Source organism: Bicyclus anynana, chromosome 18 (assembly GCF_947172395.1).
Source record: "Bicyclus anynana chromosome 18, ilBicAnyn1.1, whole genome shotgun sequence".
Lineage (NCBI taxonomy): Eukaryota > Metazoa > Arthropoda > Insecta > Lepidoptera > Nymphalidae > Bicyclus > Bicyclus anynana.
In genome coordinates this window covers 15,725,358-15,752,235 of record NC_069100.1, presented here as the reverse complement: position 1 = coordinate 15,752,235, position 26,878 = coordinate 15,725,358, and the positions used below count along the sequence as shown (strand labels likewise).

General features: G+C 41.5%; 3 protein-coding genes across 12 annotated transcripts in view; 2 read left to right on the top strand and 1 right to left on the bottom strand.

Moving 5' to 3' along the window:
• The first annotated feature begins 297 nt into the window (after positions 1-297).
• On the top strand, positions 298-1,170 carry LOC112043823 (uncharacterized). Its single transcript, XM_024079424.2, has one exon. It carries the CDS (start codon positions 674-676, stop codon positions 1,082-1,084), a length of 411 nt encoding a protein of 136 aa, XP_023935192.2. The 5' UTR covers positions 298-673; the 3' UTR covers positions 1,085-1,170.
• Positions 1,171-3,128: 1,958 nt separating this feature from the next.
• LOC112043875 (40S ribosomal protein S21) lies at positions 3,129-5,656 on the top strand. Its single transcript, XM_024079537.2, has 4 exons — positions 3,129-3,228; positions 3,321-3,379; positions 4,402-4,593; positions 5,591-5,656. Exons 2-4 carry the CDS (start codon positions 3,330-3,332, stop codon positions 5,598-5,600), a joined length of 252 nt encoding a protein of 83 aa, XP_023935305.1. The 5' UTR covers positions 3,129-3,228; positions 3,321-3,329; the 3' UTR covers positions 5,601-5,656.
• Positions 5,657-8,273: 2,617 nt separating this feature from the next.
• The window catches only part of LOC112043853 (cilia- and flagella-associated protein 410), a 28,116-nt gene continuing 9,511 nt past the window's right edge, over positions 8,274-26,878 (bottom strand). The window contains exons 2-13 of one of the 10 annotated variants that reach the window (XR_008251675.1): positions 20,248-20,313; positions 17,080-17,247; positions 16,652-16,724; positions 16,261-16,330; positions 15,806-15,919; positions 14,853-14,927; positions 13,870-13,950; positions 12,914-12,976; positions 12,743-12,819; positions 12,532-12,676; positions 11,816-11,898; positions 8,274-10,965 (exon numbers count right to left, since the gene is read on the bottom strand). Coding sequence is in view for 5 of the 10 variants with exons in the window: in XM_024079479.2 (XP_023935247.2) it covers positions 10,932-10,965; positions 11,816-11,898; positions 12,532-12,676; positions 12,743-12,819; positions 12,914-12,976; positions 13,870-13,950; positions 14,853-14,927; positions 15,806-15,919; positions 16,265-16,330; positions 16,652-16,724; positions 17,080-17,247; positions 20,248-20,313 (1,045 nt within the window). In the remaining 5 variants the exon portion in view is untranslated. Of the gene's footprint in view, positions 10,966-11,815; positions 11,899-12,531; positions 12,820-12,913; positions 12,977-13,869; positions 13,951-14,852; positions 14,928-15,805; positions 15,920-16,260; positions 16,331-16,651; positions 16,725-17,079; positions 17,248-20,247; positions 20,314-26,878 lie in introns of all 10 variants that reach the window. The other 9 variants (XM_024079479.2, XM_052887057.1, XR_008251673.1 and 6 more) reach the window with 9 other exon arrangements.

Sequence of the window (26,878 nt, the reverse complement as noted above, 5' to 3'; positions counted from 1 at the left end):
TGTCTCAGTTATTAGTCAAATTAAATAAGGTCTTAGAATAATTTTATTTTTATCACTGTGACTCAAAATAGGTTTTACGTTTATTATTAAGCCTTAGACTGAGAAATTTCTTAATAAATAACAGATGTAACTGTTATTTATTAAAATTATTTACTAATTTGTTTCAGAACATATTGAGTGAATCATGATCGTTCACTTTGTCACATCACTATTTTTGATTCAATAAAAAATGGTATCACAGGAAACTTCAAAAGAGATCGCAGAATTCATTATTCGACTATAGTTGTCGAGTGAGTGATAGGGACAGGGAGATCGTTTTTATTATTTTTCTTTATCATGCATGTAGTCAATAATGGTCTAAGATGTAGTCATTTACTCATTTACCGCGTAGTAGAGACTGAATAAAACAAGCGACTTGGTATATCATAATATATATAAATATCTTACAATTTTTTAGGTTGAAGAACTGAGTTGCAAGACTTGGTAGGAGTTTATAAGTTTTGTTTCTGATGGCATACAGATATATGTATACACAACACATGCTACTCTGTAGTTCACTGAGCACGATAACCTCTGACACATGCTCGGCTGCGACTCGTACACAACAACCGGCTCCTCTGTCGGCTCCGGACGCAGTCAGCGAGTGTGACAGTGACCACTGATCGTGCGCGACATGATCGCGATAGTGTTGGTGGCCCTGGTGGGCGGCGCCGCCGCGGCGCCCGCAGCCGACCTGTCGCCCTTCGACGGCAGCTTGCAGCGGCACCTCCGCCGACAGATGGCCGAGCTGAGGGACGACATACGCAGCCAGACGCCGCACGTGACGGAGACGTTTGACGGTGACGCGCTCCAGTACACCATTCCCGTTTCAGGATTTCAAGATGTGAATGACTTTAATGTGTCAGCGAGGAGAGGTACGCTGCTGGTGCACGCGGTCCACCTCAGCAACAGCTTCTTGCTGACGCAGCGGCTGCCACAGTTCGCGAGCGAGCGGGCCACTTGGACTTACGACGACGGCGTCCTGCGGGTCACCGTCCCGGCGAAGAGGAGCGACGGCGACGCAGCGCTTCCTACTGACGAGTGAATGCAGAGCGATGAGCGGACGAGCGCACGATGAGCTAGCCGCGACTTGAAAACATTATTTAAAAAATAAAGTTATTAGGTACAATATTTTGTTGTATCAGTTTTCTTCGTCCCCATTCGCCCCCCTCAAAAACGACAAACAATTTTGTTGGTGAATTTAAGTGCAATGCATCTCTAATATCTAATTCCTGTACAGTCGAAAGTAGATGATCTATTTCAGGTCCACTCTTGTACCCCGTATCATTAAAATTTAAAAAATACAAGGATCTTATTATTCTTAGATGTCCATTTTATTTATACAACAATATTGGCTGACTGAACCAAAGACAACCAGTAGGGTTGAGAAGTTAACGGCGGGCATCATAACGATATCAATTAAGTATTGTTATAACTGAAATAACTAAACTAAAATATCCGTTACTATACGTTATCTTAAAAGGGAACGTACAGTAACATTTTTAAACAAAAGGTGTGTTTATTTTAAGAAATTAAATATCACGTCTCTCAAACGGTGAACGGTGAACGGTGCACGGTTTATGCCTATGGGTACACGTGTTTAAGGTATGAGGTAATCTTTTGGGGAAATAGTACCTACTAACGTCCAAGATTTGTTTATATTACAAAAAAAGTGTATACGTATCCTCGTACATGCGAACCGTATGAAATACGGTTCGCATGTACGAGGATCAACTAAAACTATAAACCCTGTCCTGTGACAGGGACTGTATGTATATATATTTTGAAAATGATTACAAAATATTAATTTTCCATCTTTGAAATGACAACAATTCAATTATTAAAGAATCATTCATTATCAAATTAATCTCATTCTGATTTTGTTTTTCAGAAAATAAATGTGATTAAATCGTAAATTCGGTGTAGTTTTTGGTGTAATTTGTACTGTACGCATAAAGCAAAGGATTAAGACATTTAATTTAAACAAATAACTTAAGTGAAATATGTGTTTTTGTGACAAGACTGGTTTGTTATGATCTTAGGACATCTAAAGTAATTCCGAGTGTATGCCTTCTATTTATACCTTCACTGCTTCTCCTTGGAGTATAAATTCTTTGCTCTCCAAGAACTAAGAGTAAGAGGAAACGAAATAAGGTCACGTGATCTGAAGCAAAAAATTCTTAAAAATGGCGCCGTAACCGCCCCTCTCTAATATCTATATACCTAATACCCGCAGATTAAAGAATAATAGGCAGATAGAGCGCACGGAACATGAAGGTGTCGGAGGGGTCCCTAATACAAAATTCTAAAAACTAATACATTCTCGAGTCAGTGTGACACTAAGCGTCGCATCAGTAATTTTTTAATATTATTCAAGAAAAATGCATCATAAGTTATTAAATATTTTAAAAACTGTTTACAGAAATAAGATGGAGTTTTTTTTTTATTGGTGATTATTAATTTATGTAAATGTTATAAGTGTTAAATTTTGAAATACAAATTATGAAAACAGTTTGTATATATATGCGAATATCAAGGAGATGCGTGACGTTTGTTTTTTTATGGGTTTCACCGGCTTCACCACGCTGCTTCTAAAGACTCATTCTGGATCATCTTTATTCTGCATTAAACCTATCTACCAGCAGATATGTTTAAGTTTTCACTTTCTAAAAGCAGACTCACAAGAAACACGATCTGATTTCAAGAACAATATCAAATAAAAGAATACGTCAAAAACAATCTGATGGACATGGAGAAGTTTCACAGAACGTTAATGGTTCCTACGTGCTTCAAGGCGGAGCTTTGTAACAAATAGATTTTAAAAGATACATAGAACTGTTTGACATTATCTTTGACACCTATAATGAGACAAAAATATTTTTACTCTTGTGGCTCATATTTTCATCGCACTTGTTTAAAAATTAAAAATTATATATAGACAACTTAGGGCCGTTCCTTTCTTCATTGTTTGCTTTATACCGACTATACAAGGACCATACGTACCGACTCTCATAATATCTATGGTGTGTCTTCAAAAGTCGGTATCGGTACAGCGTAATCGGTACGTGTACAGCTACCATAATAAACATTTAATTTTTTTGGTGCTGGCAACAATCCTTGTAACTTTGGCAACCATGTTTTCAATTTCCTTTCGCTTCTGACATTTGCGTTATTCGCGTGTAATTTTAGGTTAGTTTTATTTAAAATTTCACATCTTTTGTTATATTGTATTGTGTGCTTATACAGAGTGATAATTTCATAAAGGGTAAATCTAATTCCAGATAATCAAAATGCAAAACGACGCCGGCGAATTCGTTGACTTGTACTGCCCGAGGAAGTGGTGAGTCTTGTGTGTTTGCTAAGAACTTTGGGGTAGGTTGGTTATATTTTCCGATTTTATACCAATTACCAATGTTTATTGATTTAAATCTTTTCAGATAAATGTTACGTGTAATAAATCTTTAGTTCACAAGGATGTGATTGTTCAATGTTCCGTATACTTAATACATACACAACACTGTAACATCATTATCAACCCATATTCGGCTGCTGAGCTCGAGTCTCCTCTCAGAATGAGAGGGGTTAGGCCAATAGTCCACCACGCTGGCCCAGCGCGGGTTGGCAGACTTCACACAGGCAGAGAATTAAGAAAATTTTCTAGTATGCAGGTTTCCCCAAGGTTTTTTCCTTCACCGTTTGAGACACGTGATATTTAATTTCTTAAAATGCACACCACTGAAAAGTTGAGGTGCATGCCCCGGACCGGATTAGAACCCACCCCTCCGGAGTCTGAGCAGAGGTCGTATCCACTGGGCTATCACGGCTCTCTATATACACTAACTAGCTGACGCCGCGCGGTTTCCGTTCCCGTAAGAATACGAGGATAAAATATAGCCTATAGCCTTCCTCGATAAATAGGCTATCTAACACTGAAAGAATCAGACCAGTAGTTCCTGAGATTAGCGCGTTCAATCAAATAAACAAGCTCTTCAGCTTTATAATATTAGTATAGATAATATTTTAATGATTTTTTTTCATACTAGAAATTCAGATTTCTAAAATATACCTGATTCAAGACGACTAGTTTTTGAAATCATTTTAAATAATCTTAGTGAAGAATTGTATGATTATGTTTCTTAATAAGTACGTATTAGTAGTGATACCTCAGAGCACAACTGGATAAGTTTCAACAGCACCGCTGGTTCCAGGCATATATGAGACTAAACACATCACCCTAAGCTTGCCAGCCAGCATCAGAGCAGAGTGAGGATCTAAACTCCATATTTCCTCTCCTTTATGGAGGGGAGCCATTTAAATAGGCTGATAATGATGATAGTACTGACGATGAAACACTGTGTGCAGCTCCGCCAGCAACCGGCTGATCCACGCCAAGGACCACGCGTCGGTGCAGCTGGTGATCGCGGACGTGGACCCCGCCACGGGGCGCGCGGGCGACGGCGCCAAGATGTACGTGGTGTGCGGCGCCATCCGCCGCATGGGCGAGTCCGACGACTGCATCGTGCGCCTCACCAAGAAGGACGGCATACTTGCCAAGTGAGTTCATCGGACACTGACCCTCCATGTATCCAAAATGTTCCCGTGTTATGCTAACTTACTGCTTAACCTCATTGTAACATCTGATGGGTGAGATGGATCATTTCATTTGCTTCTACCGTCGACCCTTGTTAGAACAAGAGCATGAGAACCACTGAGCTAAGGGATAGAGGATAAGGGAAGAGATAAGGGAAAGGGACTGAGATTAATTCCCGTAATTAATGGATAAAACTATCTCAGGGTTGCAGTCCTTACAGGAGATGATACAACATTGTACACTTAAACCTGTGGTGCTAACATGCGGTGCGAAGAGAAATAGAGAAAATGTTGTTCAATGGTGGCACAGTTGTCTCAGCCTTACTTACCTCTTTCTCCCTGACGCGATGAAAGAGATAGCGGTGGTATTTCTGGTTGCACTGCCATTGGTTGCCATGTGTCTGTTTCTCATCATGGGATTATTTGGTTGGTTGCATGTTAGCACTACTGGCCCTCATTAACAGATAATAATCAAAACTAAAACATGATAAATGAACCACTCGTTGACACCAGCGGGAAATTCAGTTTTTTTAGTAGTTCTGAAGGAACCGTAGATTTTTCCAGGATAAAAATAAGCCTATGTTCTGCTCAAAGATCCAATTTGTCTTTTGTAAACCAAATTTCATCCAAATTGGTTCAGCAGTTGATCCTAAACTTAACCTGAGATAGTACTAGCCTTGGAGGGGCCAAAAGTGTAAAGATTTCTCACAAATAGATAGTTAGCACTTCCTCTTAGATATTCAGCTAGCAACAATTCATATTAAATATACATTTTCAGCAAATTGATTTTTTAATCCATCTATAGCTGAAGGCAATTTCAGTTTTTCTAAAATGCTTCAAATTCAAAATCTGGGTTCCTGCCCCGTCAAAGTCCTTAGGTAGCCCGGTGGCCCCGTAGTCGTACCCCGTAGCTGGGTCCCTAACTACTAATTACTATATTCAATTAAATATTTTGTTTCAGAAACTACTGATGGCATCATAAGAAGCTGTATATTATAAGGAAAACAATAAAAAAATTGTAAAAGTTTCAATTTGTTTTATTTGTTACATCAAATTGTAAATGTTGCAATTCTTTTTTATTTATTACATAGCGAACTTTACATGGTTGATGGAATAACTTTGGAAACCTTGTAGTTGTATATCACATACACAACAATGAAAATAGAGTAGACTGATGTCATCTAAAGCAGTATGGTGTAATGTATGTAATATTACCATATTATTCATTACAGAAAGATCGGTACAAGTAACTCTAAAGTTGATGCCTCATTAGTGCGTTGCGTGCGAAGTCACACCTGCATTGCGATGACGCACGTCGTCGCAGCGCAAGAGGACGACGCACGCGCCCAGTCAACTCTCATCAATAGATTGTAACAAGTGAAACACTGGCCTGAGCCCAGTTACACATCAGTTCCGTTCATACGATCGCAACGCTTCGAAAACCAATAAATGTACTGGCATAACATTTGTTATCAATATTATCAGAAATGATCATTCCTATACATTTATTGTAGTTTTTAGAAAGCCAGTTGATGTGTGACTTGGTCACAGAGCAGTGACGGTGCGCACTGATGCCACCCGTGTCAGCCGCCGCAGCCGGCGCGCGAGCCGGGCGCGGGCCGGCAGATGACGCGCTTGCGGCACGCGCGCGCCGCCGCCAGCCGCGCCAGCAACCACGCCGCCGCGCACCACCAGCGCCAGCTGCGCAGCCACATGCCACACCAGCACACCACCACTTGCGCGCGCTGCATTGCAACACACCATCAAACTAAAGTAGTCTATATTCTGCTCCGAGCACCAATTTATCTATGTAGTACGTGTGTACGTATCAGCTAAATCGGTTCGGTCGTTTAGACTGAAAAGTTAACAGACAGACCAGACTCACTGTTGTAATTATAATATTAGTATGTAAGGTAAATAAAATAAAAAACTATTGTAGTGGCCCACTCCAGAGCCTGCTCTGCCATGTTCCTGCCGTGGCAAGCCTTCGGGGCAACCGGGTCAACATCAGTCGTCAGATTGGTGTCGATCTTCATCATTAACATGTAGCCTGTTGGTACAATGATTGCTGCGAAGCGCCAATCCACGCTAAAGCGTTTTCTGTTTCGCTCCGAGCAACGCGTCCGGTCACGCGCTTGCCTCGGGAAATGACTAATGAGTATGTAATGAATGCAAACATAACAAATAACAAATCCCTCACCGGTCGCTCGGGTCACCGGTACCCTTCGCTCGGGTCACCAGTACCCTTCGCTCGGATCACCAGTACTTGGGCTTGCAGCCGCCGGGACAGCGCGGCGGACGACACGACGACTTCCTCTTGCACGCCAATGCGCCCCCGAGCTGCGATGATGATAAGATGGAAGCTGTAGGGTGATAACTAGTCGCGACAGAAGCCTCCCACCAGCCAGACCTGGACCAATTAAGAAAACCTCAATCGGCCCAGCCGGGGATCGAACCCAGGACCTCAGTCTTGTAAATTCACCTATACTGCTGCGCCACGGAGTCCGTCATAGGAGCACTTCAAAGCAGTGGTTAACACTACTTACCAACTCTGGGTTGAAATTATTTTTTCCTATAGGTTTATGCTTCCTAGTTAGGTTAGATAATAAGGTTACTGGAGGTTGGAGGGTTGAGCATCTGAAGCACCTATAGATTTCGTAAACTTAGCTTTGTTTTATTCAAATCGGATCAAAGGAAAAAGTTAGGAATCCGAAAGAACAGAATTTCACAAAGACCAAATAATATTGAACTTTTATCAATACCGTTGTAGTTATCAAGTCAAAGGGTCGGCTAGCTATTTATACGACCGACTTAAAAGCAGAGAGTGTTGTGCAGCTACAACAAATCAAAATGTGTCGTAGAGCTAGTACTAATGTCGGCAAAGTACACTTCACCACACTCGATTGCCATCACATGAGGCAGGTACCTATTCTCAACGATCTCATCAGTAACTGTAGCTACTCGTACGTGGGAGTGCTTCGCTCTATAGAACCTGTATGACAGAAGGAGGGAGTACCTGCAGTAGAACCAACAGCAGCCAAAGCACGAGGAGCGCGCGTCTCTTCATATTGCAGTAGTAGCGCTAGCCTGCCGAGGTGCAGCGCTACATCGTGGGATGAGCCTATTTATTTTGATTTTTCGCTGATAGAATGGGTGACATTGAAAACTTCTTTTGTTCCTCTGTCATGATAATTTTTTTTATTTGAATCATCGGCTAGCTGGCAGCCGATATAAAACCAAAATATGACCAAAATAGGTAACGCAGAAGGTTATGTAGGTATATAAAACCTGCTTTCTTTAAACCTAATAATAGACGAGAGGGCGCTTGAGGTAGTTCGAGATCCGGCCCAACAAATATGTACCCTCATGTTATGTAACGTTTTATAAAGACCCTTAACAGTTATTTAGTCGTCTGTGATTTAACTGTGTTAGGTTGCCTTTGGTCTAGCCATCCCGGAACAATCCATGGTTCCCGCGTGAGAAACTTATTTCATCGCGAGATAAGTCGCAGGCATCAGCTAGTCCCTCTAGTACCTAAATGACTAAATTCCTCCTGCAATACACGTTTGAGTGTCGGGGTACGCAGCGCATATCAGCTTGTATGGCGTGCATGTGCGGGGGACGGGGGGAAATGAAATCAATAGTGAGGGCAAGTTAATCGTATTATTCATTAATTCATACATTACATTATACAATTTCATTTATTTTAACACTAACAATTTGTCGGTGCCTAGATATCACATGTGACGCTGCGGAACATTCAGATCGCTTCATTTATATTATATTTATAGTCTTGTAGCGTATGAATATGGAGCGATGTACCTTGCGGGGTCCGGGTGCAGGGGGAAGTTTTACCACAGACGGTCTCTAACCGGCAACGTACCAGAACGACAAATTATATAACGGTACGTGTGTGCCGGTAGGTTGGTGACTAGCCACCAGACCCGAGCCAATTTAGAAATTATAAAAGTCTAAAATGATCCGAGCTGGGAATCGAACCCAGGTCCTCTCCGTTGAGAGCAGCAATACCGACTGCGCCAGAACACAACATCAAATATATTGTGTAGTACAGTCATCTGTGTGTGTGTTCCGCGCTAGCGCCTCATTCCATATAAACTCAAAACAAGTAAACTGCAAACGATCCAGCTTCCCGCTAATACATGTATACCAAATCAATAATTAAAATACCACATAATAACTGTAAAAAAAATTAGAAAAATGAGATTAACAATATTGAATTGAATTCATTTGGTTATTAATGTTATATGGATTTGTATAGAAACACTTACTACTAAATAAGCATTTAAACATCATTGGTCGATAATAAACAAGAAAATAATATTTAATCAAGTTATACAATTTAGAAACGTTTTCAACTAGTTAATGAACTAGATGAACTATATAGTTTGCGCTTAGATCATACATTTAAAACGTAGACCACACAGTGACACTGACAGTGACATTGTGTCACTGTCGGTGTCAGTGACAGTGACAGTGCCAGCGTTGTCAGGTCTTTTGTTTAGATATTAACAAAGTTTCCGAAAATGTGAAACAATAACATAACATTGTAAATTGAAATAACATCATACGTCCGACGAATCAATAGACAATAATTTTTAATTAATTAACGTATTATAAACAATAGATTCATTGATACAAAGTAAAAAAATCATTTAAGTGTTAATAATTTTATATATAATACACAAATCAACAAATTTAAAATTAATTATAATAAACCTTAATACAAATATAATTGGACATCACGGAGCGCTGGTTTGTTCACATGCAGGTCTGTCGGCAAAATGTCCATTTGTACAAGTATCGGCGTATAACAGTGGAATGCATAGACGTTGTAGGGGCACCCCTAAGAGATCATTCAGTGTCGAATTTATCTTCTATCCGAATTTGATACTCAGCGGGTGAATGATCCCTTGGGGGTGTCCCTACAACGTCTATGCATTTCGCTGTAAGTTTAGCGAGGAGACGGCAGCTGCGTATCGGAACTGTCGCGCATCGGTACTGCAGTAGGTGCGCAAGCGTGCAGGCGTCCTGTCCGTGCGGCGGACGGCGCACCATTGAGTCTAGAGAGCCGATCGCCGCTTCGCTCCCCCCTCCCCGCTGTAACGCCCGTGATACCTTTTGACTTGTGCAGTAGCAGTCAGGTAGTGCTGTGCGCCGGCGCTAGTACAGTGCTCGATAACATCATCGACCGCCGCGCATCACTACGACGGAGCGCACCAGCAGGACGCCATTACACATTGTATTGGCCGAGCGTTGGAACAAATGTTTGTCACACAGAGTATCACGTAACGTACAAGTATTAATACAATTTATAATATTATTAAGCGTCAGGCAGCCTCTCGGTAGGGGTGTGTGGGAATATCCTCCATTTGCAAATCCATGACAATATCTATATATATTTTTTGATTTTGCTACAAATATAATTAAATAAGAAATAATATTGGATATACTTATAGGTACAGTACGCCACTGGAGATGACGCCACACACCCCCACCAATTATTCTATAATATAGTCTAATCTTAATTAGTGGGGCCATTGTTAACATTAGTTACTGTTACACCTACTATACAATATACAACTAACACCGGTCATCTCCGCCAACGTCCAACATTTGTCCAAACGCGGCCAACATGCAAATATTCATCATAAACAACAATTTAGAGTCCAGCTAAATTCACTTTGATACACTCGATTCAATAATCACATCAACTGTCTCGTTCGCACACGCTAATATTAGTTTTGTGTGACAAGGATGGAACGATACGTCGTCTGACACCTTGAGTTAAACTTCATTTCATTTCATTTCATTTCAAACTGCACTTTGATGAAAAAACGTCTTTATCCCGTTAACCTTTAGATCTGTTTTAATAGAATCTAAACACCCTTCAACAAAATACCACTTTACTTTCCAACATGTAAGTAATATTGTTTGCAAGCTTGTATGACACGTTGATGACAACCACTAAACTTACAACCTCGTTAAATTGCGCTATATTCAGTTGAAATTTTTAATCAATTTTAGTTTTAAATTAAAGTTTAAGCTTCTAAGTTTACGTTGTACACTGAATACGAGTTCATTGTAAAATGTATTCCATTGACATGTAAATAAGCCGTATATTCCTCTAACCTTGTACTTCGTTACACAAAATAAATGCTCTAACATGTAGTACAAGTTTGTGAGACAGCTCACAGTGGCATGATGTCGTCGGTGTCGCGAGTGGCGGCGGCGACGTGTCGCAGTAAAGCTGGCCGCGCTCACGCGTCGGCGTCGGCGTGCCGTCAGTGCGCGTTGGCCAGCTCGTCCATGCGACACCTGCGAGCGAACCTTCTGTTACTGCACTGTTCATGGATTTTCTAAACTACAACACTACAGAAAAAAAAGTGGAGAAAAGAAAAAAAACACTATGGAATATTTACGAGACAACTATTTCAACTTTCTTTATATGACAACTTCATAAAGCGTATTCTAGTCCTGTGCCCAGAATTTTGAGCTATCAATTTGGAATTCTATTATGGACTCCAAAATACTAATAGTTGTACGAAAAAAAAATATTTTGATAGTCAAATATTGTAGATCTAGATACGCCAATTGACAACTTTTATAGAATTAAAAGAGGCCACATTGATTGTAGAATATCCTCAAACAATTCTCAATTCTTTTTTTATGGATAAGTGAGACCACGGTCCGTGCAACTGGGTTGAAATATACTTTAAAATTGTCTTCGTTTTATCGTGGTATGTACCCGTTTAAATAATATTCATAATGAGCAACCACGAAATAAATTTAAAATCATTAGAGAATTAGAATGTTTTGTAGAGGGAAGGTATCAGTGAAGGTACAAATAAGAGGGTATTTGATGAAATTGAGCTCAGTTGTCTGTGAGGCAGCGTAGACAACGTCAGGCTGCCAGTCGCGTTAGTGATTTTGTGCAATGACGTTTTGTGTTGTAATTATTGTTTATCATAAATTGTTTAGTGTGGGCATGGAGAACATGGCGGGCGGGGAAGGTGAGTGTTGGCTAGTGGGAAGGGATCCATTAAACCCACTCTCAAGGTCACAAGTCCTGGGACCTGCTCGAGGTGTTTTCTCTGCCATAAAAGAATGGTACAATGACTGGCGCCGCTACCGATCACGTCGCAATTTCGTATATGAGTGCAGTCACCTGACGGCCATCTCCGCCACCTCCAGGCTGGGGTAGTCCAGCTCCTTCACCAGGCACAGCACCGCCGACAGCAGGTTAGAGTTCTGAAAACACACACACATTACTGACATTGTCACCATCATCTCACGAGACTGTTAAAGTAAACTAATCAGTGAATTACTAAGAAATAACGGGTATGGCGTTGGTCTAGTGTACGTAAGCACTGTAGGGGGGCGGGGTCTCGATGGTCATTATGTCAGCAATTGTTATTTACTTTTGTACACTAAATGGTGATTGTATAAATAAATCTGCTTACGTAATACGTAAGTACGTTCTACTTCTAGTAATTTCACATGATACCCATGCATCTCCCACAACCCGTCGGGTGCGGGTAAACAGTGCCGTGGTCTTAGTCTCCCTGCTGTGATATCTGTCGCGTGCCGTCAATTGGCTACAGCGCCGAAGTGTGTGGCCCAAAAATGACAATCGGCCGGGATATGGGTATATTGAAGCTAGAGTGACTAACAGGGAAAACTGTGTGCCCTAATATGTCTAGATGTCAAATGCATTTAATTCTGCCTCTTGGAGAGAAATAGTTTTCGAACTTCAAAAGAGGAAATTCTCCGGGTACATAGGGGAAAGGTGGATGTCCTTAAAGTTAGCAGTAGACTGTCCCAAGTTTGGAACTTCCTATACGACGGAGTATTCCGCCTGAAACAGGAAGAGCTCGCACTCACCCGCGCGACGGGCCTGCGCGTGAAGCCGCGGTGCTCCGCCATGACAGCCGACGGGTACTCTCTGTCCCTGTCGCGCGCGCTGTCTCGGTCCCTGTCGCGGTCTCGCTCGCGCTCCCAGTCGCTGCGCACCGAGTACGTCTCGCTCCTGGACAAGCAGTTGGAGCTTAGTGCGTGTGCGCGTGCGTGTCGGGTGTGTGTGCGAGGGTATCACCTGTCGGCGCGCTCGGGGTCGAGGTGCGGGGAGGGCAGCGCGTGCCGCCAGTCGCCGTTGAGCGCGTACGCGTACTCCTGCAACACACGAGCGTCACTCAGGCGCGGTGCTACACGCAACAGGCAATCGATACGTATGTGTGATGTAGTCGGCGGCCGGCGTCGGGCTCACCTTGACGCTGTGCGCCGACACCGAGTGGCGCATGGAGGCGTCGGGCGAGCGCGGCGTGCGGGGCTGCGGGGAAACGGTACACTGTGAGACTGTGACTGTAGACGGCTGGAGACGCGCACGTGCAACGGTCCTTTGACGAAGAGAACCTTTAGTGGCGTTCCAACTGTCATCTTCAGGTGAGTACAGGTGCGTAGGGATGGCGTTATATAAATTAAGTTTAGTGTCCGGAGCGTCAAGCTGCGTACGGATAGCGTTCCTGTGTTACACGTAGTTGGGAAACACTGTCCACGCGTACATTGGCTACGCGTACAGCTCCTGTACGGATCGCCGCGAGCCTGCACGCGAGCTCAATCGTCATTCCGTGTCTATTCATTTTGCCGTCCAGGTATGTGTAGCAAGTACGGACGTGACGTTTTGGACACGCGTAAACTGACGACACTGTACCACTGCACGCGCTATCCGTACGCACCTTTTATATCACTGTACTAAAGCCATACTCTCTGTGCACTGTTTACCAACAAACAAATTAGAAATGAAAGTAGAACGAATGTCATTTCTTAGCTTATGTGTTTTAAGTTACGCATGTATTTTTATAAAATGTTATTTGTTGTTAGCATAATAATAATTTTTTTTCTCATTAACTTAAAAACGGTAATTATAATTATTTTAGGTGTAAAATGACTGGTGATGTATACCCTCATCATCTAATATATAAACCTGAAGAGTTTGTTTGATTAAACTCGCTAATCTCAGGAACTACCTACTGGTCTGATTTGAAAAATTCTTTCAGTGTTAGATAGCCCATTTATCGAGGAAGTCTATAGGCCTATATATTACTGCCGTACTCCTACGGGAACGAGAACCACGCGGCGTCAGCTAGTTTGGTAAACAGTGCACAGTCTGCCTGTAGGGTCGCATGTTAGTACAACACGCTCAGGTCGTGGGCGCGGCAGTACCTCGTAGTGGGAGGTGGTCATGGGCGCGGGCGCGCTGTGCTCGAAGCGCTCGTAGCGCTCGTCGGCGTCCGGCGACGCGGCCTGCGACACGAGCGCACTTGTATTAACGGATACAACGCTAATGGTACATACACCAGCTAATTGACTAAAACTGATTTGATTAGTTTTGAAAATATTCATAGGTGACCAAGTTATATTATTTTTTTCAAATTTTACAATTTATTTCACCTTGAATTAGTTTTATCCATGCTGTAACGATTTTAACGATCAAATTTTTTTTAAACATTACAAATCGTCACAATTTTTGAAGTATTTTATTTGACTGACATATGTGTTTCATTCCTAACTCTATGGACACGGAACGGTCTGCTGTAAGGCCGATCCAATCGACCAATCAGAGGCAAGTTCGGACAGTTAACGTTTTAAGATTACAATTTAACGGTTTCACTTCCGATAGATTATAATATACCGAAAAACAACACATGAAATTGTAATCAGTATTTTCAGTTCACAATATGACGGCAGATTATAATATCACGAGTGAGATTATAAACTAACGTGTTTTACAATCTAACGGTAACATATATAAGCGAGCGCTTGGCTGCAGTCGCGCATGGTGGTCAGCGATGATGCAGCGTGTGGTGGGATGCGCTTACTAACATTATGATATTAGCTAGTTGATCGCCTTCATACTGATACTGCTCGGCTACTGATGCAGCTTGACTATTTAACGCTACTACAGGAGACTTGTACGGGTAGTCTTTGGATTGTGTTAAGATTAACGCTCAACAATGATGGAAGTTTGAGAGGAGCCAGGTTCAGTCCCACTGTCCTATTCTCATAATCACTGATGACCCGATCTTGCACAAGTTTTGACTTCAGTCGTCAAGAAACGTTACATAAAATCCAGAAAAGGTGTTTAAAAGTCGTAGTATTAAATTGTCCACTACAAAAGTCACTCGTAGGCGGTGACGCGTACGTACCTGGCGTTGCGGCGGCGAGCGCGGGGGCTCCGCTGCAGGCTCGGGCTCCGCCGAGCTGTCGCTGCCCTGCGCCCACTACGGGTTAGTGCACTCAGCGCGCCGCCCCCCGCCGCCCCCGTACACACCGCACCCCGCAAGCGACCTCTTTTGTATTCTATATCAAGGAGCCCTCGACTGCTGGCTCACCTGATGTTAAGTGACGACGCAGTCTGAGATGGAAGCGCGCTGACTTGGAATAGGTACGAGTTTATTCTACCCGTACCTCTGACAGTTTCCACGTGGCATCGTACCAGAGCGCTACATCGCTTGGCGGTGCGTATTTGCCGGTAGAGCGGTAGCTAGCCCCGACCGACGCCTGCCACCAGCCTAGATCTCAGTTAATTTAGAAAAATAACGACGAGCGTCGCTCTGCTTGCGGAGTGCACATGTGCGGGGGGCGCCGGGCGACACACACTAGTCCGTTTTCTCCACACAAACAACACAGATCCCAATATGTATAAGTATAAGTACAATTTTTTAATAAACACAAACATATTCACATTATTGCATTACCAACGTACAACTCAAAACAACAAGAACATTCAATTATTGTCAACACAACAGATAAAATAAATCAGTACATTAGTCACAATAAACTAAATGAAATTTAAATAAACACAGTATTAAAAGTAAGAACAACTTATGGACGCAACGACCCAAAAACTTAATAAATTGAAGCAGACGTCACTACAAGATATTATGAGAAACAAATTTACTTTGCTACAAACCGACAAAATATTATCAATAGTAATTTCTCTCTGAATTTGAATAGTTTTGAATTATTGTTAACTAGACAACATTTAACTGAAGACTGCGCAAAATAAATTGATTTCTCTTTGATTACTAAAAAGCAACATGTTTATTAGTCATTCACCCAGTATTGTCAGGCAGTGTGTGTGTGCGTGTGTGTGTACCTGGTCGTGCCTGTGCGCGGGGTGCGGGTGCGGGTGCGGGGGGGCGCGGCACGGCTCCTCGCGCTCCGGGCTCGACTCGCAGGAGCGCTGCCGCCGGTACTGACCGAATGACTCCTATAACACGATAAACACACTTTATTATTTCATAAGTAATAACATTACTCAATAACTAATGTGTTAACCTATTTAAAACTATGCTAAAACTGACGCTAGCTTTACTGAAATTGATGATGACCAATTTCAAAGGTTCAGAACAGACAGGACCTTCCTGTGGGACCCCGAGTCTAAATACTTATAAAATTTTGATCCACTGGAATATTATGCAACCAACCAACCAACTAAAACCCAACTTATTCAAGTCAAGGGATCAAAATTTCAATGTAAGCCCTATTGAAACTAAATTTAGCAGAAATAAAGTGTAAGCATTTCAAAAGCTTAGTACAAATCAGTCATGCCTACTTGTTGTGGATAGCCTTCGTCGTCTGAGTCTGGTATGTGGACTCCTTTCCTCATCGCCTCTTGTATCTGAAAACCCCAACCATAAAATTTCTTTAATTGCATTAGTCAGCATCAAAATGTAAGTAAAATAACATAGGTATACCAACACATAACATCTAAACCTATGTTATATTATAACGACGATAGGATTTTTTATTTGTTTGTTACGAATAGGTTCTTTCAGCAATGGAAAGTCACATTATCAGCCTATATTTTATCTTCGTGTTGTTAAAGGAAACTAGGCGGGTGAAACCGCGGAGATCTTTAATTTTTTGGCAAGACCTGAACCTGACTGGCAAGAATTGGAATGAGAATGGGCCGATATTGAGATAAAAAAAATTCACTCACTTCTTCAGGATGTACAACCACATTGTCCAATTTTTCGAGATTCGGCAGATTTTTCAACACAGTCATTCTATACCTGAAATATAAGGAAAAAAAAGATGTTTGAATAAGAATATATCCATCGTCATGGAAGTGGGCAATGTTATACTGTTGTTGTTGTTGTTGTAATGATACCAACCATAGGGTTCATCAATAAGAAAGCAGTCTCAATGATAAAACCTATAATAGCTAAGCCCCCAGTTCTACGTCTAGTTCAGTGTTAATGTTTCGGATACAAAAGATGTGTTGGGGCTTAAAGCTAAATTAAACCTTTCAATGTAAATGTGCCAGATCGTTTTTGAAAAGAGTAACCGTCACAAAGCTTTCTTAATTGCTAGTAATAGATGATTGAACATAATAATGTCTTTGTTTGTTTATGTAATGTGACGTACTCGGGGTGCAGCGTGCAGGGGTTCTCGTCGAGCCACAGGCTGGTGAGGTCGGGCAGGCGGCGCAGGTGGCGGATCTCCGCCAGGTCGCGGATCTCGTTCTTGCGCACGTACAGCTCGCGCAGCCGCCGGCAGCCCGCGAAGTCCACCAGCGTGCGGATCTTGTTGATGCTGCGGACGAAGCGGGAGTGTCTTACGATGTGTGGCGATACAACAAACAGTGGAGTTGCAAGACCTCTGTCAGTGTTATTGAACCAAACATCGACAACACTTCTCTACAACAGTCCACATTAAAGTAGTAACAGCAAGGAGCTTTACATGTGCTTTATAGATTATACAAAAGCGTTTGATTACATACACAACTTTTTATCTCGAACAATTAGAGATTTCCAGCGACATAAATTAATGCGTATACAACTACAAAAACTAATAACAAAGAGCTTCCAGCCACCAGTGTATTGTTGCTCCACAATCAAAGGTTACAAGCAACACCGACAGAGAAAAGAAAACGTAATCAGCTTCCTCCGGAATCTCTAATCCGGCAATTATAGTCGCTCAGCGTGTACGCTTGCAACTCCCTACTGAGCCACGAACGAAAATAGTCCTTTACGTCAACATCAGACGATTTATAAAGTACCACAGTGGTACCATATTTGTGTTTAGTGCTTGGGCTTATTAACATAGAAAGCTGTCAGTAGGAGTTGCGAAGATCTCGGCTACAAAATATCAGACATCTACGTCCGTATCATACGTCCTTAGGTCTAACATGCGGCCAACGACATACCCGTGAAAACAAATTGACTTTAATATTAATATAACATATTGTTAGATTTTTAATTATTTAATAATTATAAATACATAAGATAACATATAAAAACTCCTTCCAGATAAATATTTTAATCTGCACTTTTTATTAATGATTATGGTTTTATTCTGAGGTTTGGTTGGGTAATTGTTGTCTGAGGAAAAGAATGACATGTGCTTATGTGGTGTTGAGTAAAATTTAACTAATGTATTAATCGTCTATTAAAGTAATGATTTGTTCCAGAATGAGTAATAAGATATTTGGAATACAGTGTAATCATTTCAGCTTGTGTTTTTTTATTGCAATTTTCACAATATTAATATTATAAAATATCTATGTTTAAACTAAGTATCAACTATACTAGTATGGTTTGGAACAAATCGATGCTGTAAATTCCAGTTCTAGTTTCGACATTGATAAAAGTTTAAATAACACTTATTTCAAATTACCTACAACCCCGTTATTTTTAAATAACCTAACATTAGTGGCTTGGAACGACTAAATAGTAAATTAACTCTAACGTTTAGAGAGCGTCGCTCTAATGGGGAAAGTGACATGATCACAAATTTTAGTGACTAGTCGTTCACAAGGTTATAGGGTCCAAGGCTTAACTTGCTCTCCGCAGGCATGGGGGTTTCACGGGCACCGTTGTTTAACCATGGAATTCACGTGACGCGCGTTCCATTGGGCAACAGCGGCACGACGCCGTGCGCTGATTGGGTAAACGCAACGCTCTGATTGGTTACGACCTCGAAGAGCTGCGTTTTTAATTTTTTTTACTTGATTAAATAAATAACGAAAACTACTAATACACTCGTTGTTTACTGAAGATTAATGATCTTCAATTTTGAAATCGTTATTTTTCAATTATTTTTACGAAATTTTTCATTTACTTTTTAATTTTTATTGCTTTTCTAAAAGAACTTTATTATTCTTAGCAAGTCTATAGAAGTCTATTGAAAAGCGCTACAACTTTATCAGTTTCCGGCATTACGAGTTTAGGGATCCTAAATATTCGTTAGTTTATTGAAAACTTTGTACACATTGTTACATAATTCAAGGTCGGCATAATGCGGTGTGACGTCACACGGCCAGTCGTCACGTAACGTGTGCTCCGTCCAGATGTAAGCATTTTCTGAATTAGCATATGTTTAGAAAGTCACACTTATCTATGTAGCGTTCGAGAGATTCTACAATTTATTACTTTGTTTCATTTCCGCCAATTACAAACACATTTAAATATATTAAATACATGCGTATTTCCTTTTACTGCACTAGTTGCCGGAGCAAGCAGAGGCAGACGGTTCAATGATGACCCGCTCGTATCGTGTCACGTCGCAGTGTCAATATTAACTATTGTAAGCGCTAATGATAATAACCTGTCGGCTAACTGGCCTGGCCTATCGGAGAGGTCAAGCCTTCACATACATAACAAAAGCGAGGGGTTTGAAGCTAAGAGCAGCCGCGTTTTTCAAATGCAGCTTAAGGTGCGTATGATTATGATAACGACCTCTACTCTATCAGGTGTCGATGATTATGACCAGTTACCGCGGCTTGACGAGGTGTAATATCAGCACTTATTGCCAAATCCATACTGACATTGTCAATTTCTCGGAGGAAAGACAAATCCAATATTTTCCCCACTCAGGATTCAAACCGTAATCTCCCAGTGAACTAACCAAACAGACACAAAATCATTTAATTCCTTGCAAACAGAGTGGTTGTGAGTATTTATACTATCGACTGGTGGTCTCGGCTCGCGTGGGGTCGAGACGGGTCACGAACTCCCGACCCCCGGTCTAGACAGTCGCGGTGCGGCCCAGAGCCGTTGCGCAGGGGGTCTAGCGCTACACGGCGCGACTGATTGCGTATTGTCCGTGTGAAGAGGCTTTAGAGCACTCCTTCGGCGCAGTTGGAAATGTCTCACTTTATGTCTGAGTCCTGACTTCGATTCCTAGTTTCATATGCGATTTATGGAATTGCCTCGTTTCAATTATCAAATTTAAATCAGGATATTTTGGATATGAAATACTGAACTTTTGTTTCTTAAACAGGAAAGCGATGCAATTATTTTTCTTCTTTCGTCAAAAATTTCAGCCTGGAATTGGGGAGTTCGCGTCGCCAGATCTCCTTACCTCGAGGAGCAAGTTAAGCCTTTTGTCCCGGTCATCCGTTGTGGACTGGTGGGTCTAAGCTCCAAATCCCTTCGTAGGAGGAGAGCCGCTTACCTTGCAGTATACGTGTGTAGCACTGACTGTAGTCCGAGGCTCGTGTGATTTTTTTCTTTAATGAAAATCTTTAATTTCAGATGGATGTTCATCATCATCTTTTTTTAGATAAATAAATAAATACAATCCGTGACGCACCTGAAGGCCAGCACCTCCACGTTGGGCATGCGCCGCAGCAGGCTGACGTCGCCCAGCTCCGCGCCCCTGCCGACAACAACGACAACTGATTACAACAACAAATGATAAACAACATTCAATTATTCATTTATTTTCCGACTCACAAAAATGAGCTTCTATATTGGGAAAGAAAAAAAATCGTAACGGGGCAAAATGAAGGCGTAGGATGCGTCAGTAACACATCTCTTGACAGGAGAAGGAGTTGTCGACCAATAGCAGCGCTGCAGCGGAATCGAAAATATCCACTCTCTCTTTTGTCCCATCGCAACGAAAAGGACAGTTATATTTTCTATAGTAAGCACTCCCTCGATTGAGTAAATATCTCTCGATTCATGTAAGTAAGTGCTAAATTTAGTCTCTGTAGAGGCGTTCGATCATCGTACGAACGTAGAGAAATTGATTACTAATTATTTTTTATCAATGTACAGTGTAAAGTGTACACCATACATTATACATTGATAAACCGTTACTTTTGGCCTTGTGTTATGCTACGAGTACTGACCTGTTGCACCGAGAATGTGCGGTGGCCAGACATGCCTACTTCATTTCAAGCAGCAAGCAGACAGTTTACCAGCCCATGCTACTACCGCTATATGCCTAAAGTTCTATTTAAAAAATCTTTGACGATGTTTTCCGAAGGGTAGCCGTAAAGATACGTGGCTGGCCATTGGGAAACATAATTTTTGATACCGATTATAATAAAAAATACGCTTTATGTCTGGATCACTCTAAGCCTTTCCAAAACCACCATAGACTAAATTGTTAGCGTATACTTAACTATAATAAAGAACACAGGCTGACGAACTTTTTATTCCAGGGATCAAATGAGGTAATATTGTGAGGTATTGCAGACTCGTACGCAAGTTGTAGTTATAGTGCTAAACGACAAACACTCGTACATACAACATGAAGTCATTACATCTGGCGGAGGTCGTCGGCAACAAACAAGACACCATACAGCTTCCATACACGCACAGCGGACATTCCGCTACTTGTTATATGTATATCCATACTAATATTGTTAATGCGACAGTACGTCTGTCTGTTTGATTCCACAGTTAAGCCACTAAACTGATAATTTTTGGTATAGACAAAATTGTACCTTGGAGCAGAACGTAAGCTACTTTTTATTTATTTATCTCTCACTCTCAACGTCCGTTCACCTCGTCCGATTACAATTACCGTAACGCATTGACTAGCTTACTGGCCAAGTCAAGCGTGTGTAGAGAACTTTTACACGTATTCCAAATGGTTCCGCGGGATTTTAAAAAAACTCAATTACACGTGAACAGAGCTGGGAGTGTTTGTACAGTACATGATACACATGCTCATACGTATGACTACTGCTGCAGGAATGTGACAACAGCCGTACGACGAAGTTGTCTAGCCGTGCGCCATGTTTGCACGCGCGGTGTCGGGGCTCACCTTGGGGGGAATTATTTCCGTGTTTGTACTAACTTGTCTATGATATCCGTGACATCGGTGACTTCAGTGGTAATATTGACGCTGTACCTTACGCCAACGCTTCTGGCACGCGAGACCAATTTATTATAGTTATGTTAGACGTTAAAACTACTGAGACTGTTGACAGTCGAAAGTGCTTGTGAACTAAGCCTAATAGAAATAAATGAATATTGACTGATGACTACTATAAACTTAGTAGTTTAATGCAATATTGATAGTAATAGTACATTATGATTTAAATGCGGTGAGTTGAAAATTACAGACGAGGGGATATTGCTAGCCCGAGCCGTAGGCAAAGGTTACTAAGCAGAGTCTGTGATTATTATAAGACGTTTTATAACATATTTGCGAGCACTTTGAACACACTTTCTGAAAATGAATTTACATCTTTGCCTGTGTTCCATATAATGAAATTTTGAGACGCGTGTAAGTATCAATCGGTCGATTTTTCGGACACGAGGCTTAGAGTAACCTTTTTACGCTACTTTTAGGATTTCTAGAGGTGTGATGTTTTTAGACGGATGATAAACCGTGCGTTTTACATTACATTACGGCACAAGTGCGTAATGGGTTACATTACGATAATATTGAAATTGGTGAAATAAAAGACACTACGAGTAAATGTGTTATAAATTAAAATTACTTCGACGTTGTACAATAAATGAATGAATCTCCGGAAGAGGCAGAACATTTTTAAATGTGTGTAATGCACGCCAGCCACCTTCCTAAAAATAAATGAATCATTCATTAAAGTAACAAGTAATTAACCGGTTCATCACAATGAAGTAATTCCGTGGGAAGCGATCACAACTCCACAGCACAGCCAACGCTTCAGTTGTCAGTGTGCAGTGATTCATAATAAATGAACAATCTATAGAGGGAAGTAGGTGTAGACACTGCACGCGGTCACACATTTTATTGCGTGTTAATCCTCATTGTTAGCCCGCCAGCCCGCATTATAGCAACGTGTCGGGTCTAAGTGTCGCCGCACACGGGCCACACGTGATAGCCATAAACGCCGCTACAAGAAGCAAGAAAGAGCCACAAAAGTAGCTGAAGCGCGCGACAGCCACTTGAGGCCAGTGGTTGACATTTGTAATCGGTGGTTGTTTTTTTTAACCCATACATGCAGTATCATAATCGTGGCGGCGTTCAGTGGCCGGTGCGGGCCACAAGAAGCGAGCAGCGACGATTGTAGCGTGTGGCGGCCACCGCCACCATATAAAATGTATGAAAATTAGTATGATGGATGTTACAGCCTAAGGCTATACCATAGGTACGCAGCTAATTATGGAATGTGATTAGGTTAGGTGTGTCGGTTAGGTTTCAAAGTTCCAGATAGTGAATTGACCAAGTATAAAATGTAATTATTTGATATCTTCTAGAGGATATCTCTCCAGTTGTCAGATCGTTGGCTTCGAAGCACTCCACCGGGAGAGACCTTTAAAGTTTTCTTACAAAACAATTTGTGTTTCTCGAACGGTCGCCGGCAAGCTCAGTGACTTGACACTGATTTCTTATAATTTTTATGTCGAGAGAAATATTTAAAAAAATATACCTACTTGGACTGTTGTGAGTCTAAACCTATACGTGCTATCTTCCAAACTCCATCACAATCCAAACTCATACAAGTGTCTACCGTACTTACTTGTGCTAGAAACGAAGACTGAAAAACTTTCAGCCTTCCTAAGCCGAGGTATGTCTGGCTATTGCAGGTTCATTGTAAACGAGAGGGCGAGCAAGCAGATAGATAACTATATTTTATACGCGTAACTATCTATTCGATAAACAGATACAATCAGCACGTGGTTCACGAGCGTTTAGTAGTAAACGAAGTCTCAGAAAGCGATTAACCGCTCACGTTTGTTCATTGAGCTGACTCATCGGCGCAGGTCGTTGACCCCGACGTACTCACGGTACTCCCGGTGCTACTCACGCCGCGGCACTGCAGCACGGGGCAGCGGCACCGCCCGGCACCGCCCGGCACCACACTTCGACTTCCACGTTGCCATCGTCGCAATAACAAAGGGAAACAAATGGCGTGCCCACTTCAAACTTTGGAGACTAGTGTCGCTCACGGATACTTGGTAAGAGTTGTGACAACACTCTAAAGGGCCCTACTCACACATCTGCCGCAGGGGCAATCTAGGGTGCACGGCGGTTGTGGCGATATCGGGAGTATCTCTACACACTTGCCTGCCGTGCAGTGTTCCAGAATAAGCCGAGCTGAGCACACGTATTGAGAATGGCACCCATATTATCGACCACTCAAAAGATTGGAGTAGCCTTGGCGCTTTCTGTGGTGCTACCTCAAAAAAAAAGGAAAAGGAGATACTGGGTAAAGAAATGGCTACAGAAAAGAAGTCAGTTATGCCACATGAATATTATAAAAGTACACATTTTGATTCTACGCTGTTTGTTTCACGGAGTGCACGTAACTCCGTGTGACAGCTGCTGACAAACTGACTGAGAAATTGCCCCAATCGCGCTACACACGCACCGACGACAGGGACGACTTAGGGATCAAGGATAGTCTCGCGCCCCTGCCGCCCTGCCGCAGGGCCATCCTCCCAAATTGCCCCGGCATGCCTACACACATCACAATTAAGGATGCAATTAAGGGTCATCCCCACTCCTACACCCTAGATTGCCCCTGCGGCAGATGTGTGAGTAGGGCCTTTAATATGACACACACTTCTTTTTAAACACAGACTTGCAAAACCATCGTTTTTCGGCCGTAGGGCCGTACTCATCTCGGAAAAGTCGTGGTTCGATCCCCGTCCGCTGGAACAGTCGTACCCACTCATAGCTTAGTCTTTTCCGACTTCTTGGAGGGGTGTGGTTTTATATTTTTAAATATTGGTCATATTTAAAAATATAAAACAAATATTCTATAAAACAACCAATCACTAGCCACAAGTAGGCACCCGCACCCAGACACTCAATGGAAGCAGCTCAAAAGGTGGCACGAGAGAACAGTAGCATAAAGCTTCTTTGCTGTTCACCTTGATATTTTGTCATATATGACACATACAAAAGTTGATAATTACCAATAAAAATACTTTACCACGCACATCGCACGTCTACGATTTCGTCATCCGAGAATTTCAAATCAAGGAGTAAGTAATTGTGCCGATTTTTGGCACAATTTTTTTTAAAAAAAAGACAAAGTAAAATGCACAAACTTAAATGTCTTAAATTAATCACTATTAGCAGTGGCATGTGTCGCCAGGTGGCGCGGGGGGTGTGAGCAGTTGGCCCGATTGCCGCATTCAATCAACTAACGTGTGAGTCGGTAATGAGGTCGCGCCCACCTGGCGCAGCGACACAAAGGCGCTGACTCAGCAGTACGCAACAAACAACATAAAACAACCTATTATTGCTATTATGGCGCACAAATAGTTAATATTCGTAATCCACTACAATATAACTAATGTTCTTTTTTAATTTTATACTAATTAATTATTTTAGCAGACACCCGTGACTTTTTAGTTTTTTTGGCCAACTTGTTTTCTTTACTATCGATCTTCATAAAACAAAGCCTATTTATATTATGCCTAACCTTGCTGTGAAAATGCGTTGAGCAGATCCAACGATTAGCCGCGAACAAGAAAGCAGACACTCAGCGTTTGTGCACTTCATTAGCACAACTCGAGTTTTGGTAAAAGCCCATTAAGGTTCAAACCTCTATTCTTATAGGAAAGTGGACAGGAAGAGTTTCGTTGGTGTAGTAGTTAATGGGCCATCCGACAGTGAGGTAATATGAGTTTAAATGCCGGCTTTCAAATACTGAACACATTTAAGAAATTGTTAGTTGTCGCTCGCTCGTTGGTAGTGTCACAGGGCGAGCAGCAGTGACTTAGCGTGCCTTGCAGGGGTCCTGTATCAAAATTAGTTGAGGGGCCCAAATGAAGGTTAAGATTTCTCACATAATAAACAAAAACGATTAAAATTAATATGACAATGACTTACTTAACCTATTATGTAGAATGTTTCCAACTTTTGGGCACAGGCTTAACCAGGAAAAAACTTTACTTGAAAATTACAAAGTAAAATTTATTACTTTGACATTTTTTTAATAAAATCTGCAGTCTTTTTTTATTTTTATTTATTTTTAATACACTTTATTTGTACACCACAAAAATAAAAGAAAACAAGCAAAACAGAAACACAAGAAAAAGTAGAATACAAAAGGCGGCCTTATCGCTTAGTAGCGATCTCTTCCAGGCAACCTTAGGCTTAGGAACTTATTAGGACAACTGTAGGTGGTATGTACGTAATAATATTGTACGTATACATACATACAAATAACTACACACTAATACATAAACCATAATACACAAATTATATAATAATTATAAATATCATAAAATAAACTAATATATAAATATATCATTATGTCGTATGATAAATATTGTAATAAAATAAAATATGTAACTAGTGACTAAGATAATATGTCTTAACGGATTTTTTAAACATATCAAGGGATTTGGATTTCCGAATGTCGACTGGGAGTGCATTCCATAGCTTAACAGCACGAACAACAAATGAACACTTATAAAATTTACTCCTATGGAAAGGCATACACAGAGTAAGAGCACGACATGTTCTTAGCTCTGATTGCACTCCCAGAAATGTGAATTTCTCCTTAAGATAAGGAGGATATTTTGGATTAAAGAGCACACAGTACAGAAGAGAAAGTACATGCAGATCCCGGCGACGGCGAATAGGAAGCCACTTGAGTTTCTGACGAAATTCAGATATATGGTCATATTTGCGAAGGCTAAATATAAACCGAATTGCAACATTTTGAAGTCGCTCAAGTTTATTAAGATAGTCCTCAGTCAAACTGGGATAGCTTGCGTCCGCATAATCGAGAACAGAGAGTAGGAGAGAATTTGCTAACATAACTTTGGTAGGAATTGGAAGAAGAGAACGTAGGCGTCGTAACGAACTCAACGTCGCAAACGTCCTCCTACTCAACTCCTTGATATGCATGCACCACGATAATTCCTTGTCCATAACAACTCCAAGGTTTTTAACCGAATCACAATACGGTATCATGACACCGTTGTAAATAATAGGTGGTACGTCGCCCCAAACAACTCTTGAGATTAGACTAGGACTG